Source organism: Typopeltis vanoorti, chromosome 8, assembly GCF_054136105.1.
Source record: "Typopeltis vanoorti isolate ZY-2024b chromosome 8, IOZ_Tvanoo_1.0, whole genome shotgun sequence".
NCBI classification, from domain to species: Eukaryota; Metazoa; Arthropoda; class Arachnida; order Uropygi; family Thelyphonidae; genus Typopeltis; species Typopeltis vanoorti.
The window spans coordinates 137551489-137570383 of record NC_143556.1 but is presented as its reverse complement, the minus strand read 5'-3'; the positions used below and the strand labels follow the sequence as shown (position 1 = coordinate 137570383).

The window sequence follows — 18895 nt, the reverse complement described above, 5'->3', positions numbered from 1 at the left end:
ACTGCCCCAAATTTAGGAGGCTTACATCAGGAGACCTTCAGCCCAATGGCCACGAATAATACCTACATAGCTTGCTAGGGGGCATCATCAGGACTTTTAGGAAAACCATAGCTTCCTCGCTTTGTTTCTCATTTACTGTGTTTAGTGCCTGTGTGCATGTCTTTTTTGTAAGTTCCTCTGAAGATGGCAATGTGATGTTGCCAAAATATTGGAAATATATTAAAGTTTAATTTAATGTATATTCTATTGTACGTTGTAATTTCCTTAAGTCATTTAGTATGCATGTATAACCAACGTTTAAGCCTTTCCACAAGAATTACTATCATCCACGGAGATTCCATCGCAACCAAGACCCACCAATACGGTAAAATGAAGCTGAAGCTATCAAGACAACTGAATCATCTGACCTTCCTAAAACACTGCCTGGATAAACAGGTAATCCCAAATTGTGTTAAATTCAAGCGCCGTTTCTTTTCAAAAAAGGCTCTCCAAATTTATAACTGCTCGAGCCAAGCTTTGCTACGAGAACAAATTGCCGCCACTCGCTTTCTCCTAGCTAGCGCTAACACAGCTATTTGGTATGACATCTCATGCACTGCAGTGGGTAAATAATTTCAAAAAATACGGGGTCGACATATCAAGGAATTTGAGAAATTAAAAAAGAACTCAACCTCCAAACTTAAACAACTTCCTACCAACACAGTAGTCAACCTTTCTTTAGTTACTCTAAAGCTTGAAGCACTCAATGCACTTTCACATGGCCACAACTTCACCATTGCTCTCAGAAAAATACCAAATACTGGCCTAGAATATAATGATCCAGATCGAACGCAGGATCTGCCACCTTCCAAACCACACCGCCAATAATATTAGACTGGATGTAGCTTGTGTTCTCTCCAAAGCAAGACTTCCAAAAACCAATATATCCAATAAGGAATATAAAGCTCTGCAGGAAATGAGGAAGAACAAAGAAATAATAATCACCAAAGTGGATAAAGGAAATGCCACCATAGTACTCAACCAAATGGATTACACAGGTAAGCTTAAGGCCCTGTTATTAGATCGGGCTATTTACCTCCCCATTGAATACAATCTTACCAACTCACAAATTAGAAAACTCCACAGGCTCCTTAATAAGGTCACTTCTTGGCATGAAGAACTTACTAACAAATTAAAACCATATAACTCTATACCTCCCCCGTATATATGGACTCCCAAAAATACATAAAGAAAATGTGCCATTACGTCCCATAGTGGATGGCATTGATTCTCCCACATACAAATTAGCTAAACATTTGGCCAAAGCGCTCACACACTATACTGGCACACACACTCAGCCCACTTCAAAGCCAGCATAGAAAACCTTACACTCCAACATACTGACATAATGGTTAGTTTTGACGTCTCCTCCTTATTCACAAATGTCCCACTGAAGGAAACCTTAGAGCTACTCCAAGCTAAATTTCCTCCCAATATCTCAGCCCTGTTTCAGTTCACAATGACCTCAGGCTATTTTGTTTGGCAGGGAAAATTCTGCAAACAAATAGAGGGGACAGCCATGGGTTCACCACTCTCCTCACCCTTGGGCAACTTCTTTATGGAGCTTTTGAAGAGAAAGCCTTAAACTCTGCCCCACAAAATCCAACCATATGGCTTCGCTACGTTGATGATGTATTCGCTATTTGGCTAGATGGCTCTGATACCCTTCTCTCCTTCCTAACACACTTAAACAATCAACACCCCAGAATCAAGTTCACAATGGAAAAAGAGGAAAACAACAGCCTACCTTTCCTAGACACACTAATCAACCGCCAGCCTATTGGAACCTTGGTTTTCTCAGTTTATAGAAAACCCACCCAACAATCCCCCCCCCCACACACACAATAATATGAGTTATTAAGACACTATACAACATGGCTAAACTAATCTGTTCAAATGACAATGCGCTAACCAATGAAATAAATCACATCCTCAACACTTTCTCATTCAATGACTACCCCCCCAAAATATTGAAACCAGTAAACCGCAATCCCCCTCACCTTCACAACAAGGATTACTCTAAATCCATCACCATTTCCTACATCCGAGGCACCTTGGAAAAAATTAACCAAAATCTTAAAAAAACATGATTTGACCTCTTGTTACAGACCATATAGAAAATTGGCATCCCTTATCCGCTCCGGTAAAGACCAACCACTCCCCCTAGACCTACCTGATGTATACCAGGTCCCTTGCAGCTGTAAGTTGTCTTACTTTGGCCAAACAGGCAGGACAGCGAATATCAGAATTTCACAACACAAGGACTACATCCCGTTTCACTAGTACAGCTACTCTGGTGTTACAGACCATGCTCTGGATACACGTCACAGAATATGGTGGAAGAAAGCCACAATAATACACCGTAGCAAGTTCAAATATGAAAGACTATTCATGGAATTAGCTTCAGCCCTAAGAAACATGCCAAACGTCAACAAGTTTGGTTGCATTAGACTGCCCCAAATTTGGGAGGGTTATATCAGGAGACCAACAGCCAAGAATACCTACATAGCCTGCTAGGTGGGGGGGGACCATCAGAACTTTAGGAAAACCATAGCTTCCTTGCTTTGTTTCTCATTTACTGTGTTTAGTGCCTGCGTGCACATGTCTTTATTGTAAGTTCCTTTGAAGATGGCAATGTGTTGTTGCCGAAATATTGGAAATATATTAAAGTTTAATTTAATGTATATTCTATTGTACGTTGTAATTTCCTTCAGTTATTTAGTAAGCATTGTACTTGTTCTATAGGATTTAAAATTTAAATCCTATAGAACAAGTACAAGAACATTTAAAATTTAGCTGAAGTTTTTCTGTGTTCCTGCCTATTTTTATATTTTTTGTCTTTTCTTGCTGATTTTCAAGCCAAATTTTTTACAGCAGTTATTCAATTTAGTTAGCAAATCCTAGAGATTTGTACTATATTTCCATCAATTGTAACTGCTGACTGACAACTTAAATATAGGCTATGTACTGCTCTGTATAATATTCCATTCACTCCATATAATTGTAGTGTTTTGAAAAGCTTTTCTCTGAGCATCTTATTGTATGTATTTTTCAGATCTACAAAAGTTACCTACATATCCTTATTATATTCCCATGATTTCTCAACTATTTGTCCTAAAGTGAAAATCTGTTTTGACAACCTCTATTTGGCCTGAACCCAGCTTGTTCTTCTCCAAGTTTCTGTTCCAAAATCTTTCCGAACCTCTTTAGTATGCTTGCATAAATCTTACCTGGAACACTTAATAGAGAAATTCCTTTGTAATTCTCACATTCAGTTTTATTCCTTTTTTTTTTTTTAATAGATGGATACTATGAGATCTCTACTCCAGTCATTGGAAATTCAGATTTCTGTCCGGCTGCTCTGAATTAGGCAGTATAGCCACTGCAAAACTTTTATACCTACTGGAGAAACAATAACTCTTCTAAATGCAGATGGTATGAGGGTTACGGATGGAATTCTGGGCATGGGAAAATGGATGTCAGTAAATGTAAAATCATTCGCTTCGTTGTGATTAGCTATCCAATGTCGTATTATATTGGTGGGATTAGGCTAGAAGAAACTGATCAGGCCAGAGATCTTGGAGTGTTAGTAGATAGGAAGTTGAAGTACAGGAGCCATGTAGCAAAGATTGCAAATACAACTCAAAGTTAATTACAATGCTGAAATGAACGTTCACATGCAAAGATGTCATTTTACCTCTTTTCAAGACCTTGATAAGACCTCATTTGGACTATTGTGTGCAGGTCTGGTTTCCTTTGTGATTCTGATATACTGGAGAGAGTGTTAAAAATGATATCAGGATTGTGGAATACTGAGAATGCTATGTAATGATAATACTATGAATACAGATTGAGAATTTGTAGTCTGCAGACAGCAAACAGGAGAAAGAGGGGTGATATGATTTAGACTTACCAACTTCTGAAAGGATCATACAGGATTTTAATTGATGGAATTTTTCAATAAATGGAAGGTTGGGAAAGGACAAGAGTGCATCCTTGGAAGCTGATAATGAGTACTGCTAACAAGGGAGTGAGGGCTAGATTTTTCTCTCATAGGGTGTTCATGATTGGAATGGATTGCCATTGGATGCTGTGTTTGCAAGCAGTGTGAATGAATTCAAGAGTAAGTTTGATAGCTGGCGCATGTAGTATGTGGCTTCCCTTGAGGAGTCCCTGACTCCCTGGCTATAATAATATAATAAGATATAATATTCTTTATGTCTCAATAATAATAATAATACTTAAGCATTTCTGGTTGAATATCATCTACACCAGCTGCCTTTCCACATTCCAAGTTTTTGATGGATTTTGCATTTTGTCTTGAAAATTTTCTACTATGGATCTGTCACTGCTTGGTTTGTTTAACAGTCTTTCAAAGTAATTACTCCAAACATCCAGGATATCTTTAGCTTTCATGTCACCTTTATCATCTTTGATTCCTTTTACAGTACTCTTTCCTCCATTTCTAAACTTCAGTAGCCTTCAGAAATATTTTGTCACCTACCTGATATTTAGACTCACCATAACATTTTTTTATCAAACCGGGACATTTTTGAGAGTTTGCTCAAAACAGAAAGTAACACCTTCTACACTAAGTACTCGTGATTCAAAAGGCTAAATAAGAAAAAACAACATTTCGTAGTAATAATTTTTAATTATTCTTAACTGAACATAACTTATTATTAAAAAGTTAATATATATCACTAGCGTGAACTTTCTTTAAAAATTCTTTGTTATTTTTCATCGTGTCGAAAAATTCACTACAGTTTAGTTCACTATTAAGTTTGCATTGCAATACAGCTTTTACTGTTGATTCAGCCATTCTACCTCTTTCTTCAGACCATATGTTATTCATTATTGAGAATATCCTTTCAACAGGTGAAGATGTGCCTGGCAGGCTGAAAATGTATTCTATAATTTGGACAAGATTGGGCAATGAAATGTGCTTTTCTTTGAATTGACTGAATAGTTGTATCCATTTTTCTTTACAACTTGTATTTTTCAAAATGTCATAGTTTGACGACCAAAAAGCTTTTGCAATCACCACTTCATCAAACAGTTCATCCATGTTTATTGCATTATTTGCAAGAGTTTTATTAATTTTTTCACCTGAAGCTTTAATTTCCGAACCAAGTTAATTCATTGTTGTTTATCCAAGTAAAAGATTCTGCTCCACCAAAACTGTTTACCCAAAGCTCAATGTACGAAAGACATTGGTCATAAAATTTTGTAAACTCTTGTAGTATTGCATTAATATTAATACTTCCATTGTTTTCCAGTATTCTAAAAAGCTTTTTTGCTTCTTGAGGTATAAATTTATTATCACGCCTTTTCTCAAGATTTTTTTTTTTTAATTTTCTAAGTTCTGACAATATCTGTTGCACTCGCTTTTGTACTTTCCATAATCAAGATAGATTTGTTGAACAATTTGAGTTGCCGTGCACAAACCACAAATACATTTCACCACAATTATTATCAAAGAACTGTTTTATCATCACCGGACAGTGTTCTTGTGAAATAAAATATGATTTCAGTCCCTCATAGATTTCAAGTATTCTGTCAATAGCTGGAAGTAGCGAAAGAAAACGGATGTTGCCATGTTGAAGAATCTTTTTATACTCTACATCTACAAATTCATGGAACGCATTTAGTTGAGTGTCTCAAACCGTATAAATGTGGTAATATTTATAAATAAAAAGTATTAAGCTTTTATTTCAATAGGTAGAACATCAACTGCAGTTTGAAGACAGTTGTGAATGATGTGAGCGCAGCAACCAATGCCCACAATATTTCTTCCTAGTTCCTTCTTCAATCGACTATAAATATTGTTTTCTCCTCTCTGTTTTACACCCCCAAAATTGGTATTGCAGTTATCTCCACAAAATCCAATTTTTTTTTTTTTTTTTTTTTTATATTATGAGTTTTCATAACTAACATTAATGGTTTGTCAGTATTTCTGCAGTTTCACCGGGAACTGATTGAAAGTCTAAAAGTTTAACTTTTACTCCACAATCTGGTGCAAAATACTGCAGAACACACGGCACAGTTTTAATTTCTTTCCTGTTGGAAGAATCAATTGATATTGTCACAAAATTTGTTTTGTTTAAATCTTCACAAAGTTGCTGAAACAACTTTGTGAGTGATTCAAATTTTGTTCTACCCAGTCTAAAGTTTGTTTCAAAAGCTTTGATATCAATTTAGATGAACAATCAGCAGACTTATAGCTGAGATTGTGAATAGCAACATGAAATGCAAAAGTTGTTTCTTTAGCATCTATTAAACATTTTTTGTCACTTGGATCGGCACCTTTAAAATATGACAATATCTTTGAGGAAGTTCCTGCCACTGCTAGACTAGCCTTATGTTTCACACATGTTAAGTGATTTTTTTATGTCCGAACGCTCACCATGAGCCACAGAAAATTCTGAAGAACACTGTTTACATTTCACTTTGTCAATATGACCACAAACGTTTTTCAGAAACGATAATCCTTTTTTAATTCATCCGTAAACACACAGTTTCTTTTTGGCATTTTGGGGTTAAATTAATTTAATAAAGTAAAAAAAATCACAAACAACACGCCGAAGAGAAACACCGACTCGCAATCTAAACTCAACTAAGATTGCACATGCTCAACAATGACTTGCGACGCAGCGTACAGGCCAGAGTCAAAGTGGGGTATTCGTGTTGCCTAATCGCCATTTTCCGAGGCTGCACGTTTTGTACTGAGTGTATGTTGTGCACTTTTAAATTTTTACCAAATAACTGGGACAAAATGACAAACTGGCTGGGACATTGGGATCATACCTTCAAACTGGAATGTATGGTAAGCCTACTGATATTTATTTTCCATTCTCTTACCAAAGTCTTCCTTTGACTTTTGTTTAGCTACTTTTATACATAGCTGAGCTCTCTTACATTTCCTCTGAATTTTTTTAGGGCATTTGTGGACTTATTTGCTTGTAACTTTTGGTATGCTTTATTCTTTTCCAGGATGCCTTCTTTATCTTCTTCTGTCTACCATGCCGTTCTTATTTTTCTATCCTTTCAGACAACTTCACCACATACCTCCCTAGCTGAATCAGTCAGTCTTCTTACAGTTTGCCACTAAAACTCCAAGGTTTGGGTCTTGTTTTCAAACTGCTTCAAATTTTCTTCAGTAATGTTTGCATAGCTAATTCTACAATTTACCTGTAAAATAAACTATATACATTTCATAAGCCCAAAATAGCTCTTAGCGAGGAATTATATCAGTCTACTAAAATACTAAAAAAGCACTTTTTTATGATTTATGCAAGATGATTTCCATGCTTATAACCTGGATTGCTATTTAAAAAAAAAAATTAAAAAAAGTCATTGACTAATTATTCACTTTTCATTCCATGTAGTTTTTCATATATGACATAAGTTATAGGGAAAATATGAATTTTTTTTTGAATATTTAAATTTGTTTAAAAATAATTATTAGTTTTTATAATAATTATAAAATTTATAAAATTAATGACTATTAAGTTAAATACTTGGAATAATTAGTTGCATCTTTGAAACACAGGAACCTAACACACCAAAAAGAAATGAATTCAAAATGGGGATGAAACTGGAAGCATTAGATAGAAAAAATCCACATCTTATATGTCCAGCAACTGTAGGGCCTCTTAAAGATGATAATATCTTTGTCACATTTGATGGCTGGAGAGGAGCATTTGATTATTGGTGTAGATATGATTCTAGAGATATTTTTCCTGTTGGCTGGTGTAAAGCCAGTGGTCATCCATTACAACCACCTGGAAATAAAGGTAAATTATGGAAATGTCACATTTGTAAATGCAAACAGAGCATGCAACTGCTGAAAAATAATTTGTTTAGTTATTTGCAACATACCTTCAGACTTGTTGGATTACCATCAGATACAATAGATTATATCAGACATAAAATTATATTTTTCAATTCATGTCAATCATGAATTTTTCAATTCATGATTGACATGAATTCATGTATTTTATACATAGGGAGATGTAATAATTAGAAATAAGCGATTTTAATGTCATTATTTTACTGACAATTACTTGATAAGTTAGCAGATAATATGCTAGACAAGCAAATAGAGTGCACCTGATGAAACTATATTTTACACTGCTCCATATGTTTTTTAATTAGTAGTGTGCATTTCTTTTATTTGCATTATCTGGTATAACTTAGTTTGTGGAAAATTGAAAAAAATTACTAAAATATGTTATTTTCATTTTACAAATATATCCAAAAACGAAATCCCCTCCCCCCCCAAAAAAGTTGCATTATTCTGGTGTTCTTTACACTGAAATGTTTGACTATGTGTCATTGCAGAAATAATACACAAGTTGGATTCTGTATTTTGTGAAAATATTATTGGTGAAATTAATGAATGCTTATTTTTACAATATAATTATCTGTAATTATTTAAGGGGTGCTTAAGGGTCAAAGCTGTATAACTGAGAGGAGACCTCCACATAGCCTTTAAAGGAATGCAGAGAACCGACCAGGGCTTCTGACCTAATGTCCAATCCTCACCTTCTCGTGGTGCACCCTGTTGGGTATCTACTTTGATACTGAACGAACGAGGATGGGCTGGCAATTTGGGATTTAGCCGACCAAATTGTATTCTTATTGGTTAAACCAAAATAAAAAATGATGGTACAACATGACAAAATTTCATGCCGGCTGGGGCGTCGCCCGGTTAAACAAGGCCCCCGTTGTTTTCGCCAGGGAACCAGGGCGAACAGCGAAAAGTCAGCTACTGGAACAAATCTGAAAACAAACGCCAACTCAACATCACCAGAGTTAAAGATCGGTACTATCAATGTAAGAAGCCTGAATGGCAAAGAAATGGAGCTAGCTGAGGAATTAGATAAGTACCAGATCGACATAATAGGGGTGACTGAAACAAAAAAGACCAAAACTGGTGAGATCTTTCTGAGCAATAAATATAAAATGTTATATTCAGGCAATGACAATCAAGGAAAAGAAGGAGTAGCCATAGTATTCAACACAAAATACGAGGCTAATCTTCTTGAATGGCAATCAGTCTCAAGTAGAGTAATGTGGGCAAATATGAGAATGGGGAACTGGACAATGAGACTTATTTGTGCCTATGGTCCCACAGAAGGTTCTACTAAGGTAGAAGTGGAGGAATTTTTTGAGGCTTTAGAAAAAGCAACTGACACAATGAAAAAGGAAAAGTTGGTCCTTGTTGGGGATCTAAATAGTAGAGTAGGAAATGATTGTGAGACATACAAAAATATTTTGGGAAAATTTGGAGAAAAGAGCAAAGCTAATAATAATGGCAAATATCTGTTGGATTTCTGCTCAGGACATGGACTGGTTATTACTAACACCATGTTCCAACATAAAAATGTGCACAAATTCACATGGAGAGAAGAGGCTAGGAATAAGAAAAGTCTCATTGACTATGTTATTGTTGATAGTGATGTTTTCTCCCTGGTGTAGGACACCAGAGTGTACAGAGGATTTGAAATTGGAAGTGATCACTATTTAGTCTTGAGCAGGATAAAATTGAATTTCTTATTGAAAAGAATAACATGTAAGAAAGTTTTAAAGCGAATAAAAGTTGAGCAGCTCTCAGATGTGAACTGTAGACTAAAATACAGAAATATTATTGAAAAGAAAATGAAAGAGTTTGAGAACAGGAATGAAACCTTGGAGATTCAGTGGCAAACTCTGAAGGAAACATTGATTGATTCTGCCAGAGAGGCATGTGGTGAGGTTGTGTGCAAGGATAAAAAAATCAGAACTCCCTGGTGGACACAGGAAGTTAAAGAGGCAGTGAAGAAAAAGAAGAAAGCATATCAAAAGTTCCTGGCAAATAAGTCAGCTTTTACTCTTACAGAATACAGAGACAAATGTAAGAAAGCTAAACAGTGTGTAAAACTAGCTAAACAAAAGTCATGGGAGGACTTTGGCAAGAATATAGAAAATAAATATCAAGAAGGTGGCAAAATATTCTGGAGGTTGTTGAAGAAGCTTAGGAATGGAGGAAAGAGTGCTGTAAAAAGAATTAGAGATGATAAAGGTGAAATGAAAACAGGAGAAAAAGATATCCTTGAAGTATGGAGTAATTACTTTGAAAAACTGCTAAATGAAACACGCAGTGATGACAGCACAGTGATAAAAAACACTGACCAGGCATGCAGTCAGGAATACATATCCATACTTGAAGTAGAAAAAGCCATCAAAGGCTTGAAATGTGGAAAGGCAGCAGGAGTAGATGATATTCGACCAGAAATGCTGAAGTATGGTGGTATAAGAGTCTTACAGTGGCTGCACTGCATAGTTCAGAAAGCCTGGACAGAGGGACGAATTCCCGATGATTGGAGTAGAGCTCTCATAGTATCCATATATAAGAAGGGAAATAAAACTGAATGTGAGAATTACAGAGGTATTTTCCTACTGAGTGTTCCTGGCAAGATCTATGCAAGTATACTTGAGAAACGGTTGAGAAGAATTGTGGAAGAAAAGCTTGGTGAAGAACAAGCTGGATTCAGGCCAAATAGAGGCTGTCAGGATCAGATCTTCACTTTACAACAAATAGTCGAGAAAGCATGGGAATATAACAAAGATCTGTATTTAAGTTTTGTCGATTTGGAAAAGGCATATGACAAGGTGCCAAGAGAGAAGCTATTCAATACACTGCAGTTATATGGTGTCAATGGGGCATTATATCAAGCAATACTTAGTCTTTATTTGAGTTGTGAGTCAGCAGTTAGAATTGAAGGAAGTACAGGAAGATGGTTTAATGTTAAATCTGGTGTGAGACAGGGATGTACATTATCCCCTCTGTTATTCATTATCTATATGGATCACATTATGAAGGAATGTGGTATTAAACCTGATATCAAAATTGGAGATGTTAATGTCAGCTCTTTGCTTTATGCGGATGATGTTATACTTCTAAATAAATCCGCTACAAGTCTGCAAGATTCTCTGACTAAATTGAATAGCTGTTGTAATAGATATGGTATGAAGGTCAGCAATAAAAACACAAAGACAATGAAAATAGGTAGAATCATTGAAAATGTCAACTGTGTTGTGAATGGAGAACTGGTGGAACAAGTAAAACATTTCAGCTACTTAGGCACAATTTTTACTGAAGATGGTAAACTAAATATAGAAATAGACAACAGAATCAGCAAAGCTGGTATCGTGGGAAGTCAATTGAATAAATTCATATGGAATAAGAAAGAAATTAGTCGGAACACTAAATTAGCTGTATACAAGACTGTGTTCAAACCAATTTTAACTTATGGATCTGAGAGCTGGGTCAGAAGTAAAACACTTGACCAAAGACTAGAGACCGCAGATATGAGAGTCCTGAGAAAGATTAGAGGCGTGAACAGATGGCATCAATGGCAATATCATATTAAAAATGAGGATATTAGGAAAGAACTTGACATTGTCAGCATCCAGGAATGCGTTAGCAGAGCTAATCTCAGATGGTATGGTGACTTAAATAGAATGGGAGAGGAAAGATTAGCAAAACAAGTGTTCTCTGCCAGGTTGGTTGGAAAACGACCCAGAGGAAGACCAAGATATAGGTGGATTGATACGGTACAAAGTGCCTTAGACGATAGAAATATAAGATCTGATAATGTTGGAGTCTTGACAAGTAACAGACTGATTTGGAGGAAAATTGTAGATAGGAAGTTAGTAATGATGTAATTTTTTCATGTAGTACTGTCATATCCTGTACACCCCTTGAGGGTACATGGCAGGAATTTGATGATGATGATGATGTAATTATTTAATTACAATTTATTATATAAATGTTATGTGATTCTGAAATATTAATATCATGTTTTATTAATTTTCTGGCACTTAGTTTTCCAAATTTGAAGAGTTATGGTTCCCCTCATCCAAATATTTACTATGAAGAAAACTAATCTCATTTCCCATCTTTATGTATTGCGTAAAGATGCAATACATAAAGATGGGAAATGAGTAATAACAAAGAAAGTCTGTAGCTGAGTATAAATTGAAAAATTTTATTAATTTATACTGCTGGCATAGCATATTATTCATCCACACAGGCTAGAATTTTTTTTTTCCAGATAGCTTTTTCATGGTGGCATCTTTTTTCCCCACCAAGTTCTTTTTTATGCTTATTAAATTGCTTAAGGAATTTACAACGTACAAATGATATAAATTAAAATTAAATTTTCATTTATATTCCAATATTTCGGCAACGTCATGTTCCTGTTTCAAAGGAACTTAAAATAAAATAAAGACACGTGCACGCAGGCACCACACACAGTAACTGAGGACTAAGCATGACGCTGTTGTTTCTCCTAAAAGTCCTGATGGTGCCGCCTAGTGGGCTATGTAAGTATTCTTGGCTGTTGGGTTGAAGGTCTTTTGATGTAAGTCTCCCAAATTTGGGGCAGTCTCATGCAACCAATCTTGTTGAGGTTTGGCATGTTTCTTAGGGCTTAGCCTGATTCCATGAATAGCCTTTCAAATTTGAATTTACTACGGTGTATAACCATAACTTTCTTCCACTGTATTCTGTAACGAGTGTCCTGAGCATGGTCTGCAAGACCAGATTGGCTGTACTGGTGACAACGGGTGTAGTCCTTGTGTTGTGAAATTCTGATATTCGCTGTCCTGCCTGTTTGGCCAAAATAGGACAGCTTATAGCTGCAAGGGACCTGGTATACTCCAGGTAGGTCTAAGGAGAGTGGTTGGTCTTTAGTGGAGCGGATAAGGGATGCCCATTTTTTATATGGTCTGTAACAAGAGGACAAGTTATGTTTTTTTTAGGATTTTGGTAATTTTTTCCCAGGTGCCTTGGATGTAGGGAATGGTGATGGATTTAGAATAATCCTTGTTGTGAACAGGTGAGAAGGGGGGGGGGTTGTGGTTAACTGGTGTTAATATTTTTTGGATTTTTTTGCGTGGGGGGAGGGGGGGGTAGCCATTGGCTGAGAAAGTGTTGAGGATGTGGTTTAGTTCAGTGGTTAGGACATTGTCATTTGAACAGATAAGTTTAGCCTTGTTGTGTAGTGTCTTAACTCCATATTGTTGTATGTGTGTGTGTGGGGGGGGGGGGGGGGGAATTGTTGGTGAATGTACCTGCCTGTATGGGTGGGCTTTCTATAAACTGAGAAAACCAAGGTTCCATCAAGGTTCCAAGGCTGGTGGGTGACTAATGTGTCTGAGTAAGGGAGGCTGTTGTTTTTCTCCTTTTCCAGGGTGAACTTGATTCTGGGGTGTTGATTGTTTAAGTGTGTTAGGAAAGAGAGAAGGGTATCAGAGTCATGTGGCCAAATAGCGAACACATCATCAACATAGCGAAGCCATATTGGTTGGTTTCTGTGGGGCAGAGTTTAAGGCTTTCTCTTCAAAAGTCTCCATAAAAAAGATAAAAAAGTTGGCCAAGGGTGGGGAGAGTGGTGAATCCATGGTTGTCCCCTCGATTTGTTTGTAGAATGTTCCTTGCCAAATGACATAGACTGAGTTCATAGTGAACTGAAATAGGACTGAGATATCTGGAGGAAATTTAGCTTGGATTATCTCTAAGGTTTCTTTGAGTAGGACATTTGTGAATAAGGAGAAGACGTCAAAACTGACCTACAAATTAGCTATTGGGTCAAATTTCACAAAAGGCTCTTCGAATTTATAACTGCGCCAGCCAAGATTTGTTAGAAAACCACTATAACAGTGGCTTTCTTCCACCGTATTCTGTGACAAGTATCCAGAGCATGGTCTGAAAGAAGTGAGTGGCTGTACTGGTGAAAACGGATGTAGGCCTTGTGTTCTGATATTCGCTGTCCTGCCTGTTTGGCCAAAATAGGACAGCTTACAGCTGCAAGGGACCTGGTATACACTAGGTAGGTCTAAAGGAGGTGGTTGGTCTTTAGTGGAGCGGATAAGGGACGCCAATTTTTTATATGGTCTGTAACAAGAGGTCAGGTTATTTTTTTTTAGGATTTTGGTAATTTTTTCTGAGGTGCCTCGGATGTAGGGAATGGTGATGGATTTAAAATAATTCTTGTTGTGAAGGCAGGGGGGGATAACTGGTGTCAATATTTTTTGGATTGGGGGGGGGGGCACCATCAGGACTTTTAGGAGAAACAACAGCTTCCTGCGTTGTCATCAGTTACTGTGTGTAGTGCCTGCGTGCACATGTCTTTATTTTATTTTAAGTTCCTGTGAAAATGGTAACGTGACGTGCTGAAATATTGAAATATAGATTCAAGTTAAATTTTAATTTATATCATTTGTACATTGTAAATTCCTTAAGTAATTTAATAAGCATGTATAACCAATGTTTAAGCCTTTCTACGAGAATTACAAGTACTTTTTTATAGTGGTATTTTTTGTGGTGAGTTTTTTTTTTTTTACCTTTTCTTTTATATTCATCTTCCTCCCACTTTAGTTTTATTATTAAGGTGATAATTTAATTAATGTATCTGATGGAGATGGAGATGTAAAACAAATGTTGTCAAGATGATAATTTTTCTGTACAGAGCAAATCACAAAATTGAATATAATTTCTCTTCTAAATTTTCAAGAAAATCTTACGCAGTGAAATGAAATAGGTTCAATAGACATGCACTGCAATAATCATCACTCTAATGAAATATTGTGCTATGACGAACCGCAGAGAAAACCTATCTGGCCAAATCTCCTAGAAACAGTGCTAGTTTATATTTACTGTTGCAAACATTAAAAACATAAATCTTTATGATAGTATACTGAATTTCTTCACAAGTGATATCACAATTGCATCATGGTGTTGGGAGTTATAATGCATAAATTTGATATAATATAATAATAATATAATTTTGATAATATAATAATGCAAAATTTTCATTTTGCATTAAAACCAGAAAAGTAAAAAGGATTAAACTATAAAAAGCTGAGGTCACTAAACAGAGAAAATGACACAACAAAAAAATAGAATAAAGGAAATGACAGAAAATTGTATGCTATCATCATCATCAGTTCTCCATGGAGTCCAAAGACCCATCGTGGAAGCTCTACTGTCGCTCACTCAGTTCGTTATACCATGCCTAAAGTGCATTCCTTCTCCCTGTCCTTCCTCCCTGCATCACAGTCTCAAGCAGTGCGTTCCCATCACCTACCACTATCCATGAAATAAACCTACTCCGCTCCCCATTCACCCCCCCCCCCCCTTATGCAGCTTCCAAGGATTGACAGAAACAATACATAAAGTACACAAAATGACAACATGAAAAAAAAGTACTAAATGCAAACAATGGGAGGGGGGATATAAGTGAAAGGAAAGAGCTTGGAGTGTTCTGGATTTTAATTATAAAAATTAAAATCCAGAATTAGCTTTTAAATTTCAAAATATTATGTTAGTATAAAAGGTCATTCCAAGTGAAATCATCAGAGAGCTAAAATTGCATATTTTTTTATTTTATTTTGATTAAAGTAAGTTATTTTGTTGCCCTATCCTTTACTAAAGATTTGAAGATGCTTGATTTATGTACTTCTAGATTTCTTTTTTGCATATGCAAATGAACTAATTTTTTTTCAAAGTCTCCTACTTGAGGTATTTTGAGTGTTCTGTTTTTTTATCATTTTGTACTCTACCTGCAGGCCCTAGGTGAATCGGCAAGCTCAGTTTTGAGTGTGTCTCATTTATGAATGTAGTTGAATATGTACGTCCAAAACTTCCTCAATAGAAGCCCTTCTTCTATGAAAAAAATTTGCCTCAACGTTTCCAAAAATGTAAAAACAGCCAACTTTAAGGCCATTAAAAAAAAAAAAAAAAGAAAAAAGAAAGATAGATGACTGTAAAGCAAAATTAGCTGCATTCAGTTATTTTCATTCCCTCAGCCTAGACGTCCTTTTGAAAATGAAAAGAAAACACAAAATTTTTTGTTTCATCTTTCAAGGTGTTATTATGCTGAAATATGCAACAAAATTCCACTTATCAAGACAGGAAAAGCAGACATAAGCATATGACATGTTGAGAGTTTTATGTCACCACCATTAATACAAAAGTAGAACAAAATATTTTTTAAAAAATACAATTTTTTGCTTTTACACCAATAATGTAGCTATGTAGATAATGTAATTTCATATCGCTAAGGTTTGCAAAGAACAGTTGTATTGCGGTCAAAGGGCTTATAAAAGTTTTTTGGTTAACCAGTTTCACATAAAAAATAAATGGTACTCACCTTAAGTGTAATTTATTGTTACTTATTTTAATAGTTGCCATCATAAACACAACATACAGTCATTCATTCGGTCAGAGTGGAATAGTCTTTTATGCTCAAGTGTCTGCAACAAGTTCCAAGCTTTTCGAAGCAGAATAGTAGCAGACGGCGATATTTTTCTCTGCTTTTCCAAATCTTGCTTTAAGCATCTTGCCATCAGTGACTTCACTGGATACAGAAATGACTTTTATACTAGTGGTGTTGCTGAAACTGAAGTCAAACATGATTTGCAATGACAATATATGGTTTTTGTAGTCCTTTCATTCAAATACGGCAATATTTTTCTCTGCTTTTCCAAATCTTGCTTTAAGCATCTTGCCATCAGTGACTTCACTGGATACAGAAATGACTTTTATACTAGTGGTGTTGCTGAAACTGAAGTCAAACATGATTTGCAATGACAATATATGGTTTTTGTAGTCCTTTGCAATCTTGTCTCTGTAACCAGCTATTTTATGTTTCCAGCAGCACATCACATGGACTTTTATCATGTGATGTAGCACTCTGTGAATAAACGAAAATCATCTTTTTTTCTTTTCTTTTTAAGAATGCATTCATTTTTATTACGCTTCCATTTGCTGTGTCATTTGACACACCACACATGATGCTAAAAAAATTAAAATGGCAGTAAATAATCAAAAATTGGGCAGTCTGTTGATAAGCTGTGATTATTTTAAAACCTGAAATTGTGAACAATCTATACCAAATAAAAATAGCCACCATAATCAGTAGGATGCCAAAAAAAAATTCTTTAAAAAAATTTTCCATCTAAATTAAGAATAGGATTAATAAATAATTAACTTCTATAAAATTACAAATTTATGCAACATCAATTTAGGTTTTAATTTGATCATTTCACTTGGAATAGCACTAAACTAATGTTTCTTACCTAAAAATTTCATAATGAACTGAATATATGTAGTATATATACTATTAAAATCAACCATGACTTTAAAAAAAACTTAAGAAGAAGAGTATAGCTAGTCAGACAAGGAATGACATAGCTGGTGTGAAGTCAGAATCCTTATTGGACAGACCTAATGTCTGTCATTTAGAAAGGAGACTTTGTCCACATCAGAAATGCCTATCACTTTCCCATTACTATCTAAAACAGTAGATTTCCAGTAGTGAAATTTTGAATGAGGTAAGTTCTTGACAATAAAAACATTTAGAGAGAGAGATTTTCATATAGGATTTATAAACACCAAGCTCTTTTCTCCTTTTTGTGGAAGTTCTTGGCTACAAACACCTTTAGATAGATTGTTAGAATTTCTGAAGAACACAAAACTCTTTTCTTTCACCTTTCTACTGAAGGAACTTACATAAATCAAATGAAAGCTATACCCTTTTACATTATTCAAAAGAATCAGTTGATTATGTATATTCCTTTGCTAGCAATGCTAATCGAGAATAGGAAATCCTGATGACATGGGCTTTTGTAATTATGCAGTCAAATTTTTGTAGAAAATTAACTGTTGTATGAATTAATATGAATGAAGCAGCAGTGATACCTTAAAACTGTTTCAGAAGCTTACAATAAATCTTTTATCTGCTTTCTTGTTATAATTTCTCTGATTTTGTTAAGTCAGAAATATTTTAAGTTTTGCTGTTATGGGCACTTTACTATATGAAACTGCAGGCACTTTACTTCCCTTAAATATTTTGTGCTCTACCACATGCTGCAGAGTTGCTGTATTTTCTTCTTGTTGATTGCAACCATGTTACATTCCATAATTTTGGATTTCTGCAGATTTTTTGTTCTACCGTGCACCGCAAATATTTTGCTCTTAGCAGCCATGTTACTCTCCAGAAATTCTAATTTCATGTTTATTATTACCACCACCTTGATTCAGAGAAAGCAATTGAAAATCATTATCTTCGAGTGCAATAAGAACTTTTAGCTACATTGCAATTTTGTAATGGTGTTGAAGCCATTAGTTTTTCTTCGGAATTACACATTAATTAATGTAATTCCAAAGAAAAAATGACTTATATATGGAAATCAATATTAAAAAGAAACTTTCACATTTAATTTTTGCAAAATTGACACAATCATAAATAAACAGTTTTTGTAGACACTAGCTATCACTTTTCTTTATATATAGAAGGATGATAAACTGCAATATTGCAAGATAATATGAAATGAGTAACAGAATAAAAAAAATAAGAAATTCTTGACATTGTCAGTGAAACATAACTGTTTAACATAGCATAACCCTTAAATATTTGCCTGTGTTGCAGTTTTGAAGAAAGTGTCTTATAGATTGCAGTTTAACTAGGGTTTCTGAGTCTTGGCTATTTTTATGTTCCTGAGATGGATAACTTCTTTTTCCCCAAGTACATATATAATTTTGCTCATGAAAATCGTTTTTTAAGTGTATTTAGTATTCATTATATTTTTAAAAAATGTATTTTTTTTTACAGTATTACCATCACTCCATCTGTGATTATAGACACTTTTTTAAATTATTCCAATTTTTGCATTCGTGAGTCCACAATATTTTTAATATTGGTAGTCACAGACGTTTCCAGGTATACAAACTGATGCTAAGTTTAAAAGTTTTACATCATCTGAATAATAATACTGAAATACTTTTTATTTCCAATACTGGTCT

The 18895-nt window shown here is 35.1% G+C and overlaps 1 protein-coding gene across 3 annotated transcripts in view; it reads left to right on the top strand.

Moving 5' to 3' along the window:
* Scm (Polycomb protein Scm) overlaps positions 1-18895 on the top strand; it is a 557832-nt gene that overhangs the window by 351238 nt on the left and 187699 nt on the right. For all 3 annotated transcript variants that reach the window (XM_090396959.1, XM_090396960.1, XM_090396958.1), the window contains one exon: positions 7592-7835. In XM_090396959.1, the coding sequence (XP_090253085.1) occupies positions 7592-7835 (244 nt within the window). The remainder of the gene's footprint in view (positions 1-7591; positions 7836-18895) is intronic.